At 41.0% G+C, this 16,390-nt stretch overlaps 2 protein-coding genes and 1 long non-coding RNA gene across 3 annotated transcripts in view; 2 read left to right on the forward strand and 1 right to left on the reverse strand.

Annotated features, from left to right (window-relative positions):
* The window catches only part of LOC309507321 (putative proton-coupled zinc antiporter SLC30A4), a 20,231-nt gene extending 11,379 nt beyond the window's left edge, over positions 1-8,852 (reverse strand). The window contains exons 1-4 of the mRNA XM_082181487.1: positions 8,735-8,852; positions 5,363-5,767; positions 5,140-5,286; positions 1,209-1,362 (exon numbers count right to left, since the gene is read on the reverse strand). Coding sequence (XP_082037613.1) covers positions 1,209-1,362; positions 5,140-5,286; positions 5,363-5,720 — 659 coding nt within the window. The 5' untranslated portion in view covers positions 5,721-5,767; positions 8,735-8,852. The remainder of the gene's footprint in view (positions 1-1,208; positions 1,363-5,139; positions 5,287-5,362; positions 5,768-8,734) is intronic.
* Positions 8,853-9,384: 532 nt separating this feature from the next.
* On the forward strand, positions 9,385-13,598 carry LOC309507325 (biogenesis of lysosome-related organelles complex 1 subunit 6-like). Its single transcript, XM_082181491.1, has 6 exons — positions 9,385-9,539; positions 9,647-9,710; positions 10,122-10,245; positions 10,475-10,562; positions 10,628-10,714; positions 12,193-13,598. The coding sequence occupies exons 2-6, from the start codon at positions 9,665-9,667 to the stop codon at positions 12,319-12,321; spliced, it is 474 nt and encodes a 157-aa protein (XP_082037617.1). The 5' UTR covers positions 9,385-9,539; positions 9,647-9,664; the 3' UTR covers positions 12,322-13,598.
* Positions 11,017-11,999, forward strand: LOC309507332. The gene is made up of 2 exons (XR_014209122.1): positions 11,017-11,150; positions 11,234-11,999. It is a non-coding gene; the product is annotated as an uncharacterized lncRNA (long non-coding RNA).
* Positions 13,599-16,390: the final 2,792 nt, after the last annotated feature.

The raw sequence follows: 16,390 nt of genomic DNA on the forward strand, positions 1-16,390 counted from the left end.
AGTAGTTTATGAACCTCAGCCATAAAGTCACATGATAGTAAAGCCTCAGATGAGCAGGAGACTTTGAGCAGTAAAGATGACAGTAAAGACAAACAACCTTCACATCATGACACACTAATTCATCTTAACCTTAGTTCAGCTCAGACCTTAGTTTCAGTAGTCATGTCAAAGCAATAACTAAATCAGCATACTATCATCTGAAAAATATTGCAAGAATTAGATGCTTTGTTTCCAGACAAGACTTAGAGAAACTTGTGCATGCTTTCATCACCAGCAGGGTGGATTATTGTAATGGACTCCTCACTGGCCTTCCCAAAAAGACCATAAGACAGTGTCAGCTCATACAGAACGCTGCCTCCAGGATTCTGAGCAGAACCAGAAAATATGAACATATCACACCAGTCCTCAGGTCTTTACACTGGCTCCCAGTTAGATTTAGGATTGATTTTAAAGTATTATTACTGGTATATAAATCATTCAATGGCCTAGGACCTCAATACATTGCAGATATGCTCACTGAATATAAACCCAACAGATCATTAGGATCATATCAGCTAGAAATACCAAGGGTTCACTCTAAACACGGCGAGTCTGCCTTTAGCTATTATGCTGGAACCAGCTTCCAGAAGAGATCAGATGTGCTCCTACAGTGGTCACATTCAAATCCACTCAAAACACTTCTGTTTAGCAATGCATTTACTGAATGAGCACTGTGCCGCTGTTCGTCCGACTGTTTGTACTGTACTGTATTTTATTTTATTTTTCTAAACTGTTTCTTATTTCTTTTAATTATTTTAATTTCTTTTAATTATTTTAATTTCTCCTATGTAAAGCACTTTGAATTGCCATTGTGTATGAAATGTGCTATATAAATAAACTTGCCTTGCCTTGCCTTGACCTGCAGACATGGACAAAGACTCGGCTCTCTGAGGCACTAATGAACCTCACGCTACATTAGCATCTGATGTCTGGAGGATGTTTCGGTCTCCATCTAGTTTGCTCTACTTACATGTTTTCAGACTTCCTGTGTATATGTTCAAATTAAAATGTTTTTGACCACAGAAACACATCAAACCTTTGAGAAGAGGAAGCTCAGCACACATTGTTTTCTCTGAGAGTGAGTACGAGTATGAGTATGAGAGAGAGTGTGTGTGTGTGTGTGTGTGTGTATGTGTGTGTGTGTGTGTGTGTGTGTGTTTCAGACTCACAGCAGGTTGACGGCGACTCCCACCGCTGCAGTGATCAGCATCACGTCTCCGTCGATGGTGAAGTCCTGATGAATCGTTCTCTGAGCGGCTTCGTTCAACAGCACACCCGTCAGAATATAGATCAGCAACACACTAATACCTGCAGACAACACCTCTGAACACACACACACACACACACACACCGTGAGACGCAGTTCACACCAGCAAGATGGAAGAGACACACTAAAGGCCTAGCGTCTCACACTGCACTTAATTTTAGAATAAAAAAGGGAAGTTACACTCATCTTTTTTCCTCTATAGTGTTGTATATCCGAGTGAAACATTTCTGGAACAAATACACATGTAGGGTGGAGCTTGATTTTGTCTGATTTTGACTGACCCATGGGTTAGAATAGACTGACCCAAGTCAAGTCAAGTCAAGTTTATTTGTATAGCGCTTTTCACAATACAGATTGTATCAAAGCAGCTTCACAGTATTACATTTAAATAATACAACAAAGTTTGTTTCAAGAGGAATTTATTGATTGATAAAATTAAATTAAATATCCCCAAAATATCCCCAACTGAGCAAGCCAAAGGCAACAGTGGCAAGGAACCGAAAAACTCCATCAAGTGACCTAATGGTGTCCTAAAACTCCATCAGGTGACCTAATGGAGAAAAAAAACCTTGGGAGAACCCAGGCTCAGTCGGGGGCCAGTTCTCCTCTGGCATTTATGAGCTAGAGGCCGGATTGTAGTTTGATCTGTAGGATTATATGAATGCCTGGCTGAAGAGATGCGACTTTAATCTAGTTTTAAACTGGGAGAGCGAGTCTGAGCAACGAACAGTATCAGGAAGACTATTCCAGAGTTTTGGAGCCAAATGTGAAAATGCTCTCCCTCCTTTGGTGGTTCTGGATATCCTAGGTATGACCAAAAGCCTTGAATTTAGTGATCTTAAAGAGCGCGATGGATTATAGGGTGATAGAAGATCCATTAAATAGACTGGAGCTAAGCCGTTTAGGGCTTTATAAGTCAGTAGCAATACCTTGTAATTAATACAGAACTTTATAGGTAACCAATGCAGTGATGATAAAATCGGTGTTATATGATCATATTTTCTTGATCTCGTAAGAACTCTAGCGGCGGCATTTTGGACTAACTGTAGCTTGTTTATTGAGGATGCAGGACAACCAGCTAATAAAGCATTACAGTAATCCAGTCTCGAGGTCATGAATGCATGAACTAACTTTTCTGCATCAGAAACTGATAGCATATTACGTAGCTTAGCAATGTTTCTAAGGTGGAAAAAGGCTGTTTTTGTAACATATGAAATATGATTTTCAAAAGACAGGTTGCAATCGAGTATAACACCCAGGTCTTTTACTGTAGAGGATAAAGTAACAGGACATCCTATGATGTTAAAGTTGTATTGTGCGAGGTTTTGTGGGCGGTTTTTTGAACCGATAAGTATTACCTCTGTCTTGTCTGGATTTAATAAAAGAAAATTACGCGTCATCCAATCTTTTATATCTTTAACACACTCTGTCAATTTGGAAAATTTAGCGTTTTCATCCGGCCTTGATGAAATATATATTTGAGTGTCATCAGCATAACAATGGAAACTGATTCCATGTTTCCTTATAATATTTCCAAGTGGCATCATATATATTGAAAATAACAGAGGGCCTAACACAGATCCCTGCGGCACTCCATAGTTTACTGGAGTTATGATCGATTTTTCTCCATTTAAATAGACAAAATGGTAGCGGTCAGATAGGTATGATTTGAACCAGCTTAGTGCTTGTCCTTGAACACCAGTATAATTTTGTAGTCGATCTAAGAGTATTGTGTGATCTATAGTATCGAACGCAGCACTAAGATCAAGTAAAACTAGTATTGAGCAGTGGTGTGCCGTCAGAGCCAGCAGGGCCTTCTCTGCTGGCCCTGTCAAAATAAAAAAAATAAAAAATTTCTATAATTAAATTAATGTGTGTCTGAACATGTCTAAATTCAATTTATGTCTATCAGTACGTTACGATATATTTCCAGAAAGAATATGGTTATTTTTTTGTGAGTCTGAGCTGGATTTTCCATATGTCATCTAAACGCAGCTCCGTGGACCAGCACTAGTTGTATAGCTAGCCTTCCGTTGAAGCTGCCATTTTCCATTTGATCATAACTTTGACTGACGTGTTTTATCAGCCAATCAAATTGTGAAGCGTATGACAGAACGCCCCAGAGGCCCAGCGATGTGTCGACGGCTAGCCCGCGCTGATGTCATCGAGTGGGTGGGCTGATACAATACATGTTTGTGTACAATAACAATTTTCAGGAAAAATAACATTACGATGTCCAGAAATCAATTTCATTAGTACATTGGGTCATTTTGGGTACATTTGTCATCCTAGATCTACTAATATTGTTAGTGCCGAGAATTTCCACGTGACTAAATGCATTGATACTGAATAACTTTCATGTACTGTGATAGTCTAGTGGTAGAACTTTTGCCAAGCATGTCAGAGGTTCTGGGTACGAATCCACACTCGTATAGTTTTTTTTTTTTTTTTTTTTTTTTGAATATGTTCATCAGTGGTTGAATATCAAGCAGGGCGTTTGTGTGCATTTTGTTTTGTAAGATTTCAACAAATAGAAAGTCTCCGCAACGGCGATAGATTGAAGCGCGCATCTGAGTGAAAACTGTGCGTGAGCCACAAGAGAACACTATATCCGCGGCAACAAGCACTCAGCTTGAACAACACATTTCAGCGCTAGAATGCATCTTATTCAACAAACGAAAATTAATGTCCTGCTAGTTAACCGGAGATGTTTTATTTATTTGTATTAGGTACATCCGTGCGCGAGATGTTTCAGCTCAGCTTTTATAATGCACAGTGACAGTGGTGTGCGCTGAGGTTGAAGATCAGCTGTCTCGTCGTTGATGTTACGCAGTAGTGCATACAGTGCATGATTGTATTTTGCATGAATCTGTGTGTGTTGTTATGGCGATTGGGGGGGGGGGGGGGGGCGTTAGATCGTTACTGAAGGCCCTGACTGAAACCCCACGGTACGCTACTGGTATTGAGATACAGCCTTGGTCAGAAGCTAAAAGTAAATCATTTGTGATTTTAACGAGCGCAGTTTCAGTGCTATGATGCGGTCTGAATCCAGACTGAAACTTTTCATAGATCTCATTTTGTTGCAAGAAAGAGCCCAGTTGAGCGGACACCACTTTTTCTAATATTTTAGACATAAATGGAAGATTTGAAATGGGTCTATAATTTGCTAGATTATTATGATCTAATTGTGGTTTCTTAATGAGAGGTTTTATAAGTGCCAGTTTAAATGTTCTTGGAACATGACCTAAAGATAAAGACGAGTTAATAATATTGAGGAGAGGCTCTTCCACTACAGGTAACACTTCTTTCAGTAGTTTAGTTGGTATAGGATCTAATAAACATGTTGTTGTTTTAGATGAAGTGATAAGTTTATTTAACTCTTTTTGTTCTATAGTTGTAAAGCACTGTAATTGTTCTTGCGGGGTGATAACCCAAGGTTTAGACTAAAAAAAGGAGTTAGATTGACCCAGGGGTTAGACTAACCCAGCGGTTAGAATAGACTGACCCAGGGGTTAGAATAGTCTGACCTAGGGTTAAGAGTGACCCAGGGGTTAGACTGACCCGGGGTTTTGAATAGACTGATCTAGGGTTTAGAATGACCCAGGGGTTAGACTGACCCTGGGTTTTGAATAGACTGACCCAGGGGTTAGAATAGTCTGACCCAGGGTTTAGAATAGACTGACCCAGGGTTTAGAATAGACTGACCCAGGGGTTAGACTGACCCATGGTTTTGAATAGACTGATCTAGATTGATCTGATTTAGAATGACCCAGGGTTAACTAGCTGAAGTGTGAAAAGCCAGAATGAGCCGGTGTACTAAGAAGAGGACGCACCGAGCCGATGAAGGCCGAAGGTGAATCTGTGCGTCGGTGGTTTAGCCGAGAGCCAGAGCGCCAGCAGAGACACGATGATCCCGATCAGATCTGTCAGCATGTGCAGCGCATCCGTCATGATGGCCAGACTGTTGGCCACGTACCCACCTGAAAGACAAACCCAGTGACAGGAGCGGGCGACACACACACACACACACACACACACACTCTCCCCGACGCTCACCTATCAGCTCGCCCACCATGAACAGGAAGTAGAGCAGAGCGGCGAAGCCCAGTTTCCTCATGATCTTCCGGCGCCGGTCGCTCTCTCGACTCTTTCGGCACCCGTCACACGGCTCCGACACCAGGCCCGACGAGGAGCCCAGGAGCGAGTCGTCATCGTCCAACACTCGCGTGACCGTCGACCCGTTAGCCGCCGAGAACTCGTCCGCCTCTCCCGACACCACTACCTTCAGCTGGCTGAACCGGGGCGTCTCGTCGTCCTCCATATCCTCGGAGAAGTCGAAGGCGGCGTCGCTGAGGTGCCATTCGTCCGGCTCACGGCGAAACACCGACCTCACGCGGCCCATCAGGCCCGACATCTGAGCGAATCTCTGAAACTGTCTCGTGGGTTGAAGCGCTAGGTTACCTGCAACACAACAGCTCAGGTCAACTTTACCAACACACAACAGCAAACATCATCACATATCAGACTCGGTCAAATAAAGTAACTCTAAGACACAAGAGTCACTATCCCAGCAAGCAATTTGCATTTAAAAGACGTCTAATAGCCGTCCAAACACAGCCTGATGTCTAGGCTAAAACAAGGCACAATTTGGGCGGTCAGTGAAAACTTAATAGACGTCTAGACCATCGCCCAAGATTAGACTAGTCATCAATTAGATCATCGGTTCCCAACAGGGGGGTCGCGGCCCACAAGGGGGCCTCAGCGAGCTCTGTGGGGGGTTTTGAGCAATTTGCATTAAATAAAAGTCCTTAACTTTTTTCTGTTCGAAATGTATATAAAAAGCGAGTTCATCATGAATCCATTTTCCAAACTGTGTTTTTGTCTTATCCTGAATCACTATGGTACACCTATAATAAGTGTTTACATTGGGACTATTTTACCCTGGTTCGGATCGCTGCCGCTGCGGAGTAGCCCAGTACCTGCGTGACTCGTCATAGACGCACCATAGAGACGCGTACACAGAGAGAGAAGTAGTTCCGGCTACAATATGTTCTTCCGAAAGACGCATTATTCTGTTAATAAACGCATGTTTGTTATCGCTCGCTATAGCGCCAAAAGCCTCAAAAGTAAAGCCTCACATTGATAAAGCCTCACAAATAACATGCAAGTATTGAGGCCCCAGACACCAGTCATTTAGTAATAGCCTATATTCATTCTTTTTTTACCTACACACAAGTGTGAATCCTGATATTTTTGTTATTGCATTTAAAATAGGGCAAATTTATAGGCTACTCCTAGGCTTACATTTTTAAATTACAAAGGGCCTACTAATGTTTTTGTTATTGTATTTTCAATATTATAGGCTATTATTTGTGCATAAACATATCTGTTTATAGTAAACACACCGTTTGTTTGAAAACAACATATTTTGTCATCCTTGCTGCAAGCTTACAAGAGCGAAAATATCATTAAATGTGAAGGGGGGCCCTAAAATATTTTCTTGGGAAAAAGGGGGTCTCAGACAAAAAAAGGTTGGGAACCACTGAATTAGATCACAAAGAAATGAAATGAGTGAAGAAATGAAACCAAACACCTTATAATCAGTGTTGACTTTGCTAACGTGACGGACTATCACACATCTCGCAAGTTATTCTGGCAAAAACGTGTAACCAAATTCAAGATTATTTTGTCTAGAAGTGTGTTACTCATAGCCGGACTATATCGGGTCTATAGTTAACCTACTCATAGCCGGACTATATCGGGTCTATAGTTAACCTACTCATAGCCGGACTATATCGGGTCTATAGTTAACCTACTCATAGCCGGACTATATCGGGTCTATAGTTAACCTACTCATAGCCGGAATATATCGGGTCTATAGTTAACCTACTCATAGCCGGACTATATCGGGTCTATAGTTAACCTACTCATAGCCGGACTATATCGGGTCTATTGTTAACCTACTCATAGCCGGACTATATCGGGTCTATAGTTAACCTACTCATAGCCGGACTATATCGGGTCTATAGTTAACCTACTCATATCGGGCCTATAGTTAACCTACTCATAGCTGGACTATATCGGGCCTATAGTTAACCTACTCATAGGCGGACTATATCGGGTCTATAGTTAACCTACTCATAGCCGGACTATATCGGGTCTATAGTTAACGTACTCATAGCCGGACTATATCGGGTCTATAGTTAACCTACTCATAGCCGGACTATATCGGACCTATAGTTAACCTACTCATAGCCGGAATATATCGGGTCTATAGTTAACCTACTCATAGCCGGACTATATCGGGCCTATAGTTAACCTACTCATAGCCGGAATATATCGGGTCTATAGTTAACCTACTCATAGCCGGACTATATCGGGTCTATAGTTAACCTACTCATAGCCGGACTATATCGGGTCTATAGTTAACCTACTCATAGCCGGACTATATCGGGTCTATAGTTAACCTACTCATAGCCGGACTATATCGGGTCTATAGTTAACCTAGACAGTGAAATGATGGACTTTGCTTGCTGGGTATAGACCAGAGTAACACACTTCTAGCCAAAATAACCTTGAATTTGGTGTTTGGTATCATTTCTTTGACATGTTCTATGCGTAACCTGTGCGTCTAATCTTGGGCTCTGGTTTAGACGTCTATAACATTTTCACTGACAGCCCAAATTTTGCCTTGTTTCAGCCTAGAGACGTCAGGCTGTGTTTGGGCGGATATTAGACGTCTTTTAAACGTAACACTGCTTGCCGGACACCGGACCTCTCTGAAGCGTCAGTGCGGGAGGAACTGACACTGTCTCGTGGGTCGAAGCGCCAGGTTACCTGAAACACAACAGCTTTACCAGCACACAACAGGAAACATCATCAAATACAGACACGGTCAAATAAAGCAACTCTAAAACACAAGAGTCACTATTGAGCTCCAGTCAGTTCAGTGTTGTTGATTCAATTCACATTTATTTGTAAAGCGCTTTTCACAATACACATCATTTCAAAGCAGCTTTACAGAAAAGACAAGAGTCCACATTATAATTTAGACAGATCTGTTATCAGAGGTGACTGTCTAAGTTATGCATTTTAGAATCGCAGTTAGCGAAAAAGGTATTAATTTAAACAATGTAATAATTTAAGGCAGAAACAATGAGCTCATTGAAGGAATGAATACTTGTTTGTTAACAAATTATTATGACATTTAGAAAAAGGGTAGCATTGACTTCAGAGACAATGATGTTCAGTTCGTCAGATATGAAACGCTAAAGCACAGAGTTTGTTCAGTGTGTTCATCAGTGTTTCAGCGCGTTCATGTGTTTCAGGACTGAATGTCAGCGAACACACACTGAACACACACTGAACACACACTACACACACTACACACACTGAACACAACGAAAACATCATTAAAAGAGTACAAACCTTCCTAAACTCTGCCGTTCGCTGGTTCCGTCCATTGCGGTGTGAGTTCGGGGAAATCTCAGAGTGTGAGTAAGTGTGTGTGTGTGTGTGTGTGTGTGTGTATGAGAGAGAGAGAGAGTGTTTAATGTTAGCGCGTCCACTCTGCGCGCGTTCCAGCTCTACTACAGCGCGCGCGCATTCAAAGTTCACATTCATGTGCAAAATTAACATGTAATTATATATTATACCTCTTTAGCACATTTCACTGTTGTATTTGTATGTGTGTATGTATCAAGAAAAAATCCTTGTGTTCAAGGTTACTTAGCAATAAAGCTATTTCTGATATTATTATATTATATTATATAAGTTAGTCCGCTGCTGAATGAGAACTGAACTGAGCTGACGGTGACATCATTTTTGAAGAACTACTTTATAGATTAAATTAACTAATTTATCTTTCATTTGATATTTGATCAAATGCATAATTTTCCTGTTTATCACTGTAAAGCTGCTTTGAAACAATCTGTATTGTATAAAGCGCTATAGAAATAAAGGTGGCTTGACTCCGGTACAATCGTTCCGCCAATCGGAGGCGTCGCTCAGCGGCACGTGATTAAAGGCGGAAGTGCTCTCAGAGTGGCAGCGCGTCGCGTTGTGATATAGACAGTAAACAGTCTCTGGGTCACATGAGCTTCGGTCACATGATGTTTGTGAGCCGCTCCTGGAAGCGTTTTCACTATCACATCAGGTTTGCTGACCGCCATTAAATACACAAGATAGAAGAAGAATCACTTTCATCTGACGGGAATATGATGCGCTCAAGAGGGTTCGTGTTCAGACAGATGTGATCAGTGACGTACACACGATTAATGTGGTTCTGTGGAACCTGACTGTGTGTGTGTGTGTGTGTGTGTGTGTGTGTGTGTGTTTCAGGGGCTGCTGGTGACTGTGATGATGATGATGGATAGACCGCAGGAGGAAAGCGAGCAGGACACAGGTGAACACAAACACACACACACACACACACACACACACACACACACACACACACACACACACACAGGCTTCAGAAAACTTTTTATTTTTATATCACATTCATAAATGCTAGTCTACTAATAAAAACCTAGTTTTATGGTTCTGTTGATGTGTGTGTTTGCAGTGTGTGTCGTGATGGAGGACGTGGTGTGTGTGGATGTTGATCTGTGTGTGGATGTTGATGTGTGTGTGGATGTTGATCTGTGTGTGGATGTTGATGTGTGTGTGGATGTTGATGTGTGTGTTTGCAGTGTGTGTCGTGATGGAGGATGTTGATGTGTGTGTGTGTGTGTGTGTGTTTGTGTGTGTGTTTGCAGTGTGTGTCGTGATGGAGGATGTTGATGTGTGTGTGTGTGTGTGTGTGTGTTTGCAGTGTGTGTCGTGATGGAGGACGTGGTGTGTGTGGATGAGCACACGATCCAGAGACTGACTGAAGGATTCCTGTCACACTATCAGCCGGAGCTCAACGCCTCCAAGCAAACCCTGCAGGAACTCACGTATGATCACATATAACACACTGTCCACGCGCGTGCTAACTCTGTCCACGCGCGTGCTAACTCTGTCCACGCGCTTGCTAACTCTGTCCACGCGCGTGCTAACACTGATGATCTGTTGCATGAAGCTTCAGTCAGTGACGTCCATCATTTGATCAGACTGCAAAGAAAAGACATTTGAATTCAAAACCCTGCCCTCCTGAAATCATCCTTTATTTGTTCTCACTTCCAGACAAAATCAAGTTATTTTGTTGGATACGCTGGAGCAAGAAGTCACAAAATTCCGCGAGTGCAACGCCATGATTGATCTGAACGCACTGGTGAGTTTTAATCGCGTGGTTCCTCTCGTAGAAGCGTCGTCAGACTGACAGCTGATGTGTTTCAGTTCACAGAGGCCAAAGTTTATCACAGCAAACTGGTGAACATTCGCAAAGAAATGATCGTTCTGCACGACAAGACGACCAGACTAAAGGTTTGAGCGGCGAGTCTTCTGGAGATTCATTCTTTACTGCTCTTCATGTTTATATGGAAGCTTGTTTCTGCAGGGGAATAAAAAACAATTATAATTCTCACTATTCTGAATTTAGAATTGTGAAATACAGTATAAACTCACAATTGTGTGGAAAAAAAATCTGAATTGTGAGAAAAAGTCAGAATTGCGAGATATAAACTTGCCTTTACGAAAAAAAAGTCAGAATTGCGAGAAAAAAGTCAGAATTGCAAGATATAAACTTGCCTTTACGAGAAAAGTCTGAATTGCGAGAAAAGTCAGAATTGCGAGATATAAACTTGCGGTTACGAGAAAAAAGTCTGAATTGCGAGAAAAGTCAGAATTGCGAGATATAAACTTGCCTTTACGAGAAAAAAAGTCTGAATTGTGAGAAAAGGGTTAGAATTGCAAGAAAAAAGTCTGAATTGCGAGATATAAACATGCGTTTACGAGAAAAAAGTCTGAATTGCAAGATATAAACTTGCCTTTACGAAAAAAAAGTCTGAATTGCGAGAAAAAAGTCAGAATTGCAAGATATAAACTTGCCTTTACGAGAAAAAAAGTCTGAATTGCAAGATATAGAATTGCGTTTACGAGAAAAGTCTGAATTGCGAGAAAAGTCAGATTTGCGAGATATAAACTTGCCTTTACGAGAAAAAAAATCTGAATTGCGAGAAAAGTCAGAATTGCGAGATATAAACTTGCGGTTACGAGAAAAAAGTCTGAATTGCGAGAAAAGTCAGAATTGCGAGATATAAACTTGCCTTTACGAGAAAAAAAGTCTGAATTGTGAGAAAAAAGTCTGAATTGCGAGATATAAACATGCGTTTACGAGAAAAAAGTCTGAATTGCAAGATATAAACTTGCCTTTATGAGAAAAAAAGTCTGAATTGCAAGATATAGAATTGCGTTTACGAGAAAAGTCTGAATTGCAAGAAAAAAGTCAGAATTGCGAGATATAAACTTGCCTTTGCGAGAAAAAAGTCAGAATTGCGAGAAAAGATTTTGAATTCCGAGAAAAAAGTCAGAATGACGATATAAACTTGCATTTACGAAAAAAGAACTGAATTTCGAGAAAAAAAGTCAGAATTACGAGATATAAACTTGCGGTTACGAGAAAAAAGTCAGAATTGTGAGAAAAGTCAGATTTGCGAGATATAAACTTGCTTTTACGAGAAAAAATGCATTTATGAGAAAAAAGTCAGAATAAAAAAAAAAGTCTAAATTGCACGATATAAACTTGCGTTTACGAGAAAAAAATCAGAATTGCGAGAAAAAAGTCTGAATTAATAGATATAAACTACGATTGAAAGAAAAGTCAGGATTCCGAGAGGAAATTCTTTGTTTTTATTTTTATTCCGTGGCAGAAACAAGCTTCCATACTTTACCCTGGGTTAGTATGCTTTGCCGTTTGAGACGGAACGACAGATTAAGAGTGAAGAGTGTATGAATGTGTGCAGAAGCGAGCGCTGAAGCTGCAGCAACACAAGCAGAAGGAAGATCTGGAGCGCGAGCAGCAGCGAGAGAGAGAGCTGGAGCGAGAGAGACGCCTCGTCGCCAAACCCGCCAAACGCTCCGGCGACGCCTGAACCAGCGCCTCACACACACTGAGCTCAGCCCCGCCCACTGCACACAGATTCTGCCCCTGTCACAGCTCCGCCCACTGCACACAGACCCCGCCCCTGTCACGCCCCACCCACTGCCCTCAGACTCCGCCCCTGTCACAGCCCCGCCCACTGCCCTCAGACTCCGCCCCTGTTACCGCTCCGCCCACTGCTTTAGACCCTGCCCCTGACACACCCCTGCCCTCTGCACACAGACTCCGCCCCTGTCACACCCTTGCCCACTGCACACAACTCCGCCACTGTCACCGCCCCGCCCACTGCTTTAGACTCCGCCCCTGTCACACCCCTGCCCCTGTCACACCCCTGCCCACTGCACACAGACTCCACCCCTGTCACGCCCCGCCCACTGCTTTAGACTCCGCCCCTGTCACAGCCCCACCCACTGCACACAGACTCCTCCCCTGTCACAGCCCCGCCCACTGCACACAGACTCCTCCCCTGTCACAGCCCCGCCCACTGCACACAGACTCCGCCCCTGTCACCGCCCTGCCCACTGCACACAGACTCCGCCCCTGTCACCACCCCGCCCACTGCACACAGACTCCGCCCCTATCACAGCCCCGCCCACTGCTCTTAGACTCTGGCCCTGTAACCACCCCGCACACTGCACACAGACTCCGCCCCTGTCACCGCCCCGCCCACTGCTTTAGACTCCGCCCCTGTCACACCCCTGCCCCTGTCACACCCCTGCCCACTGCACACAGACTCCGCCCCTGTCACGCCCCGCCCACTGATTTAGACTCCGCCCCTGTCACAGCCCCACCCACTGCACACAGACTCCTGCCCTGTCACAGCCCCGCCCACTGCACACAGACTCCTCCCCTGTCACAGCCCCGCCCACTGCACACAGACTCCGCCCCTGTCACCGCCCTGCCCACTGCACACAGACTCCGCCCCTGTCACCACCCCGCCCACTGCACACAGACCCCGCCCCTATCACAGCCCCGCCCACTGCTCTTAGACTCTGGCCCTGTAACCACCCCGCACACTGCACACAGACTCCGCCCCTGTCACCGCCCCGCCCACTGCACACAGACTCCGCCCCTCTCACAGCCCCGCCCACTGCTCTTAGACTCCGCCCCTGTAACCGTCCCTGTCCTCATAAAACTGATCTGAGAAACCTCTTAAACGAGTTGGATTCTCTGGGACTAAATGTGATAAAGATGCTCTGGTGACTCTTTATCATCATTATTATCATCATGTGCATTTCTATCCAGATAAATAATAAAACTGTAATGAAAGTGTTGGTGTGCTCTTTTATCAACATAATTTATTACCTTATATAATGCTCTTTTAATGTAAACAAATATGATAAAACTGTAACAATTTTCAATAAAGTTTCAGGTAACGCTTTACAATAAAGTTCATTATTGAATATAAGGTTAACATTAGTTAACTACATTAATTAACATGAACTAATAATGAACTGCACTTAGCATTTATTAAAGGGGTGGTTGATTATGATTTCTCTTCTCTAACTGTAGTTAGTGTGTAATGTTGCTGTGTGAGCATAAACAACATCTGCAAAGTTACGACGCTCAAAGTTCAAAGCAAAGGGAGAGATTTCCTTTTACAGAAATCACTTTAAGAACTACAACAAACGGCTGGTAGAGACTACACCACATTCCTCACGGGTTAGTGACATCACCAACCCTAGAATTTACATAAACCCCGCCCCAGAACATGATTTATTGATTATCAACACAGAATATGCTAATCAATGACTAGAAGATCGTTAACTCCACATCAGATACATAAATTCATCAACTAACTATTCAGAAATGTCCTGTTGCTCCGCCCCCTGTGCCGGGAGAAGCAGCTCATTTGCAATGGACACAAAAACGGTGCGTTTTTTGTTCAAAAAGTGACGATTTGAACATGCTATAAAAATATCTGTGGGGTATTTTGAGGTAAAACTTCACACACACACTCTGGACATCAGAGACTTATTTTACATCTTGTGAAAAGGGCATTATACAGTACCTCCCCTTTAATCTTTGTTAATTGTTAATGCATTTACTAATACTTTTTAAAAATCTTGTTAACATTAGTTAATGCACTGTGAACTAACATGAACAAAGATTAAAAATACAGCAACAAATGTATTTGTCATGATTCCTGTCCTGTGTTTCCCTTGTCTTGTGTGCACTTTTGTTATTTCCTGTTATGTGCTATGTTTTGTAGTCCTTTGTAGTCTTTCTTGTTTATTAGTCTCACCAGGTGTTTCTTATTAACCACGCCCCCTTGTTACTTAGTTAAGCTTGTTTGTCTCTGTGTATTTATAGCCCTTGTGTTTCACTTGTTACCTTGTCAGTTGTTGTTCATGTAATGGTTGCCTCTGTGATTCCCTGGTTTTGTTCCTTTGAGTTCTGTGTTCCATGTTTCCTGTTACTTTATTAAAATACCCTGCGTATGGCAAGCCGTTTTAACATTTAATCATTTAAACCGACTAGTCTCTATTTTCATGCTACTAGTACTTATTTTTTAGATACTAGTATCTATTCCATTAAGTACTAGTACTTATTCATTAGCTACTAGTGCTTATTCTTTAGGTACTAGTGCCTATTCTTTAGATACTAGTGCTTATTCGTTAGGTACTAGTACTTATTCAATAGATACTAGTACTTATTCATTAGATACTAGTACTTATTCATTAGATACTAGTACCTATTAAATAGATACTAGTACTTATTCATTAGATACTAGTACTTATTCATTAGATACTAGTACTTATTATTAGATACTAGTACTTATTCATTAGATACTAGTACTTATTATTAGATACTAGTACTTATTCATTAGATACTAGTACCTATTAAATAGATACTAGTACTTATTCATTAGATACTAGTACTTATTCCAATAGTGACTAGTAACTATTCTTTTGTTACTAGTAACAAATACATTTTTTTGCCATTGACTTCTATGGGGATCTGTCATTCAGATATCAACTATTCAGTTCTGACTAGTATGTATTCCAATTGTGACTAGTACATATATATTAGATACTAGTAGTTATTTATTAGGTACTAGTACTTATTTTTTAGATACTAGTACATATTCATTAGATACTAGTACCTATTAATTAGATACTAGTACTTATAAATTAGCTACTAGTACTTATTCAATAGATACTAGTACCTATTAAATAGATACTAGTACTTATTCATTAGATACTAGTACTTATTCAATAGATACTAGTACTTATTCATTAGATACTAGTACCTATTAATTAGATACTAGTACTTATAAATTAGCTACTAGTACTTATTCAATAGATACTAGTACCTATTTATTAGATACTAGTATTTATTCCGAATGTTGCTAGTAAGATTTTTTATTTTACTAGTCACAACTGCTTTTTTACTCGTCTTATGTTATGACTAGTCAGAACGGCCACTGGATAGTTCAATTAAAAATTTTACTAGTAAAATCCAAAATCTTACTAGTAACATTTGGAATAAATACTAGTATCTAATAAATAGTTACTAGTATCTATTCAATAAGTACTAGTAGCTAATTTATAAGTACTAGTATCTAATTAATAGGTACTAGTATCTAATGAATAAGTACTAGTATCTAATGAATAAGTACTAGTATCTAATGAATAAGTACTAGTATCTATTGAATAAGTACTAGTATCTAATGAATAAGTACTAGTATCTATTTAATAGGTACTAGTATCTATTTAAGAGGTACTAGTATCTAATGACTTAGTACTAGTATTTATTGAATACATACTAGTATCTAGTAATAGGTACTAGTATCTAAAAAATAGGTACTAGTACCTAATAAATAACTACTAGTATCTAATATATATGTACTAGTCACAATTGGAATACATACTAGTCAGAACTGAATAGATGATATCTGAATGACAGATCCCCATAGAAGTCAATGGCAAAAAAAAATATTTGTTACTAGTAACAAAAGAATAGTTACTAGTCACTATTGGAATAAGTACTAGTATCTAATGAATAAGTACTAGTATCTATTTAATAGGTACTAGTATCTAATGAATAAGTACTAGTAT

This window comes from Leuciscus leuciscus (assembly GCF_965113295.1).
Source record: "Leuciscus leuciscus genome assembly, chromosome: 10".
NCBI classification, from domain to species: domain Eukaryota; kingdom Metazoa; phylum Chordata; class Actinopteri; order Cypriniformes; family Leuciscidae; genus Leuciscus; species Leuciscus leuciscus.

What these genes read in the sequence shown, in the direction of transcription:
- LOC309507325 (XM_082181491.1), top strand. Translation starts at nt 9,665, where the DNA reads ATGATGATGATGGATAGACCGCAGGAGGAAAGCGAGCAGGACACAG. An exon ending in CAAACCCTGCAGGAACTCAC is followed by an intron (nt 10,246 to 10,474) that starts GTATGATCACAT and finishes TCTCACTTCCAG; the next exon opens with ACAAAATCAAGTTATTTTGT. An exon ending in ACAAGACGACCAGACTAAAG is followed by an intron (nt 10,715 to 12,192) that starts GTTTGAGCGGCG and finishes GAATGTGTGCAG; the next exon opens with AAGCGAGCGCTGAAGCTGCA.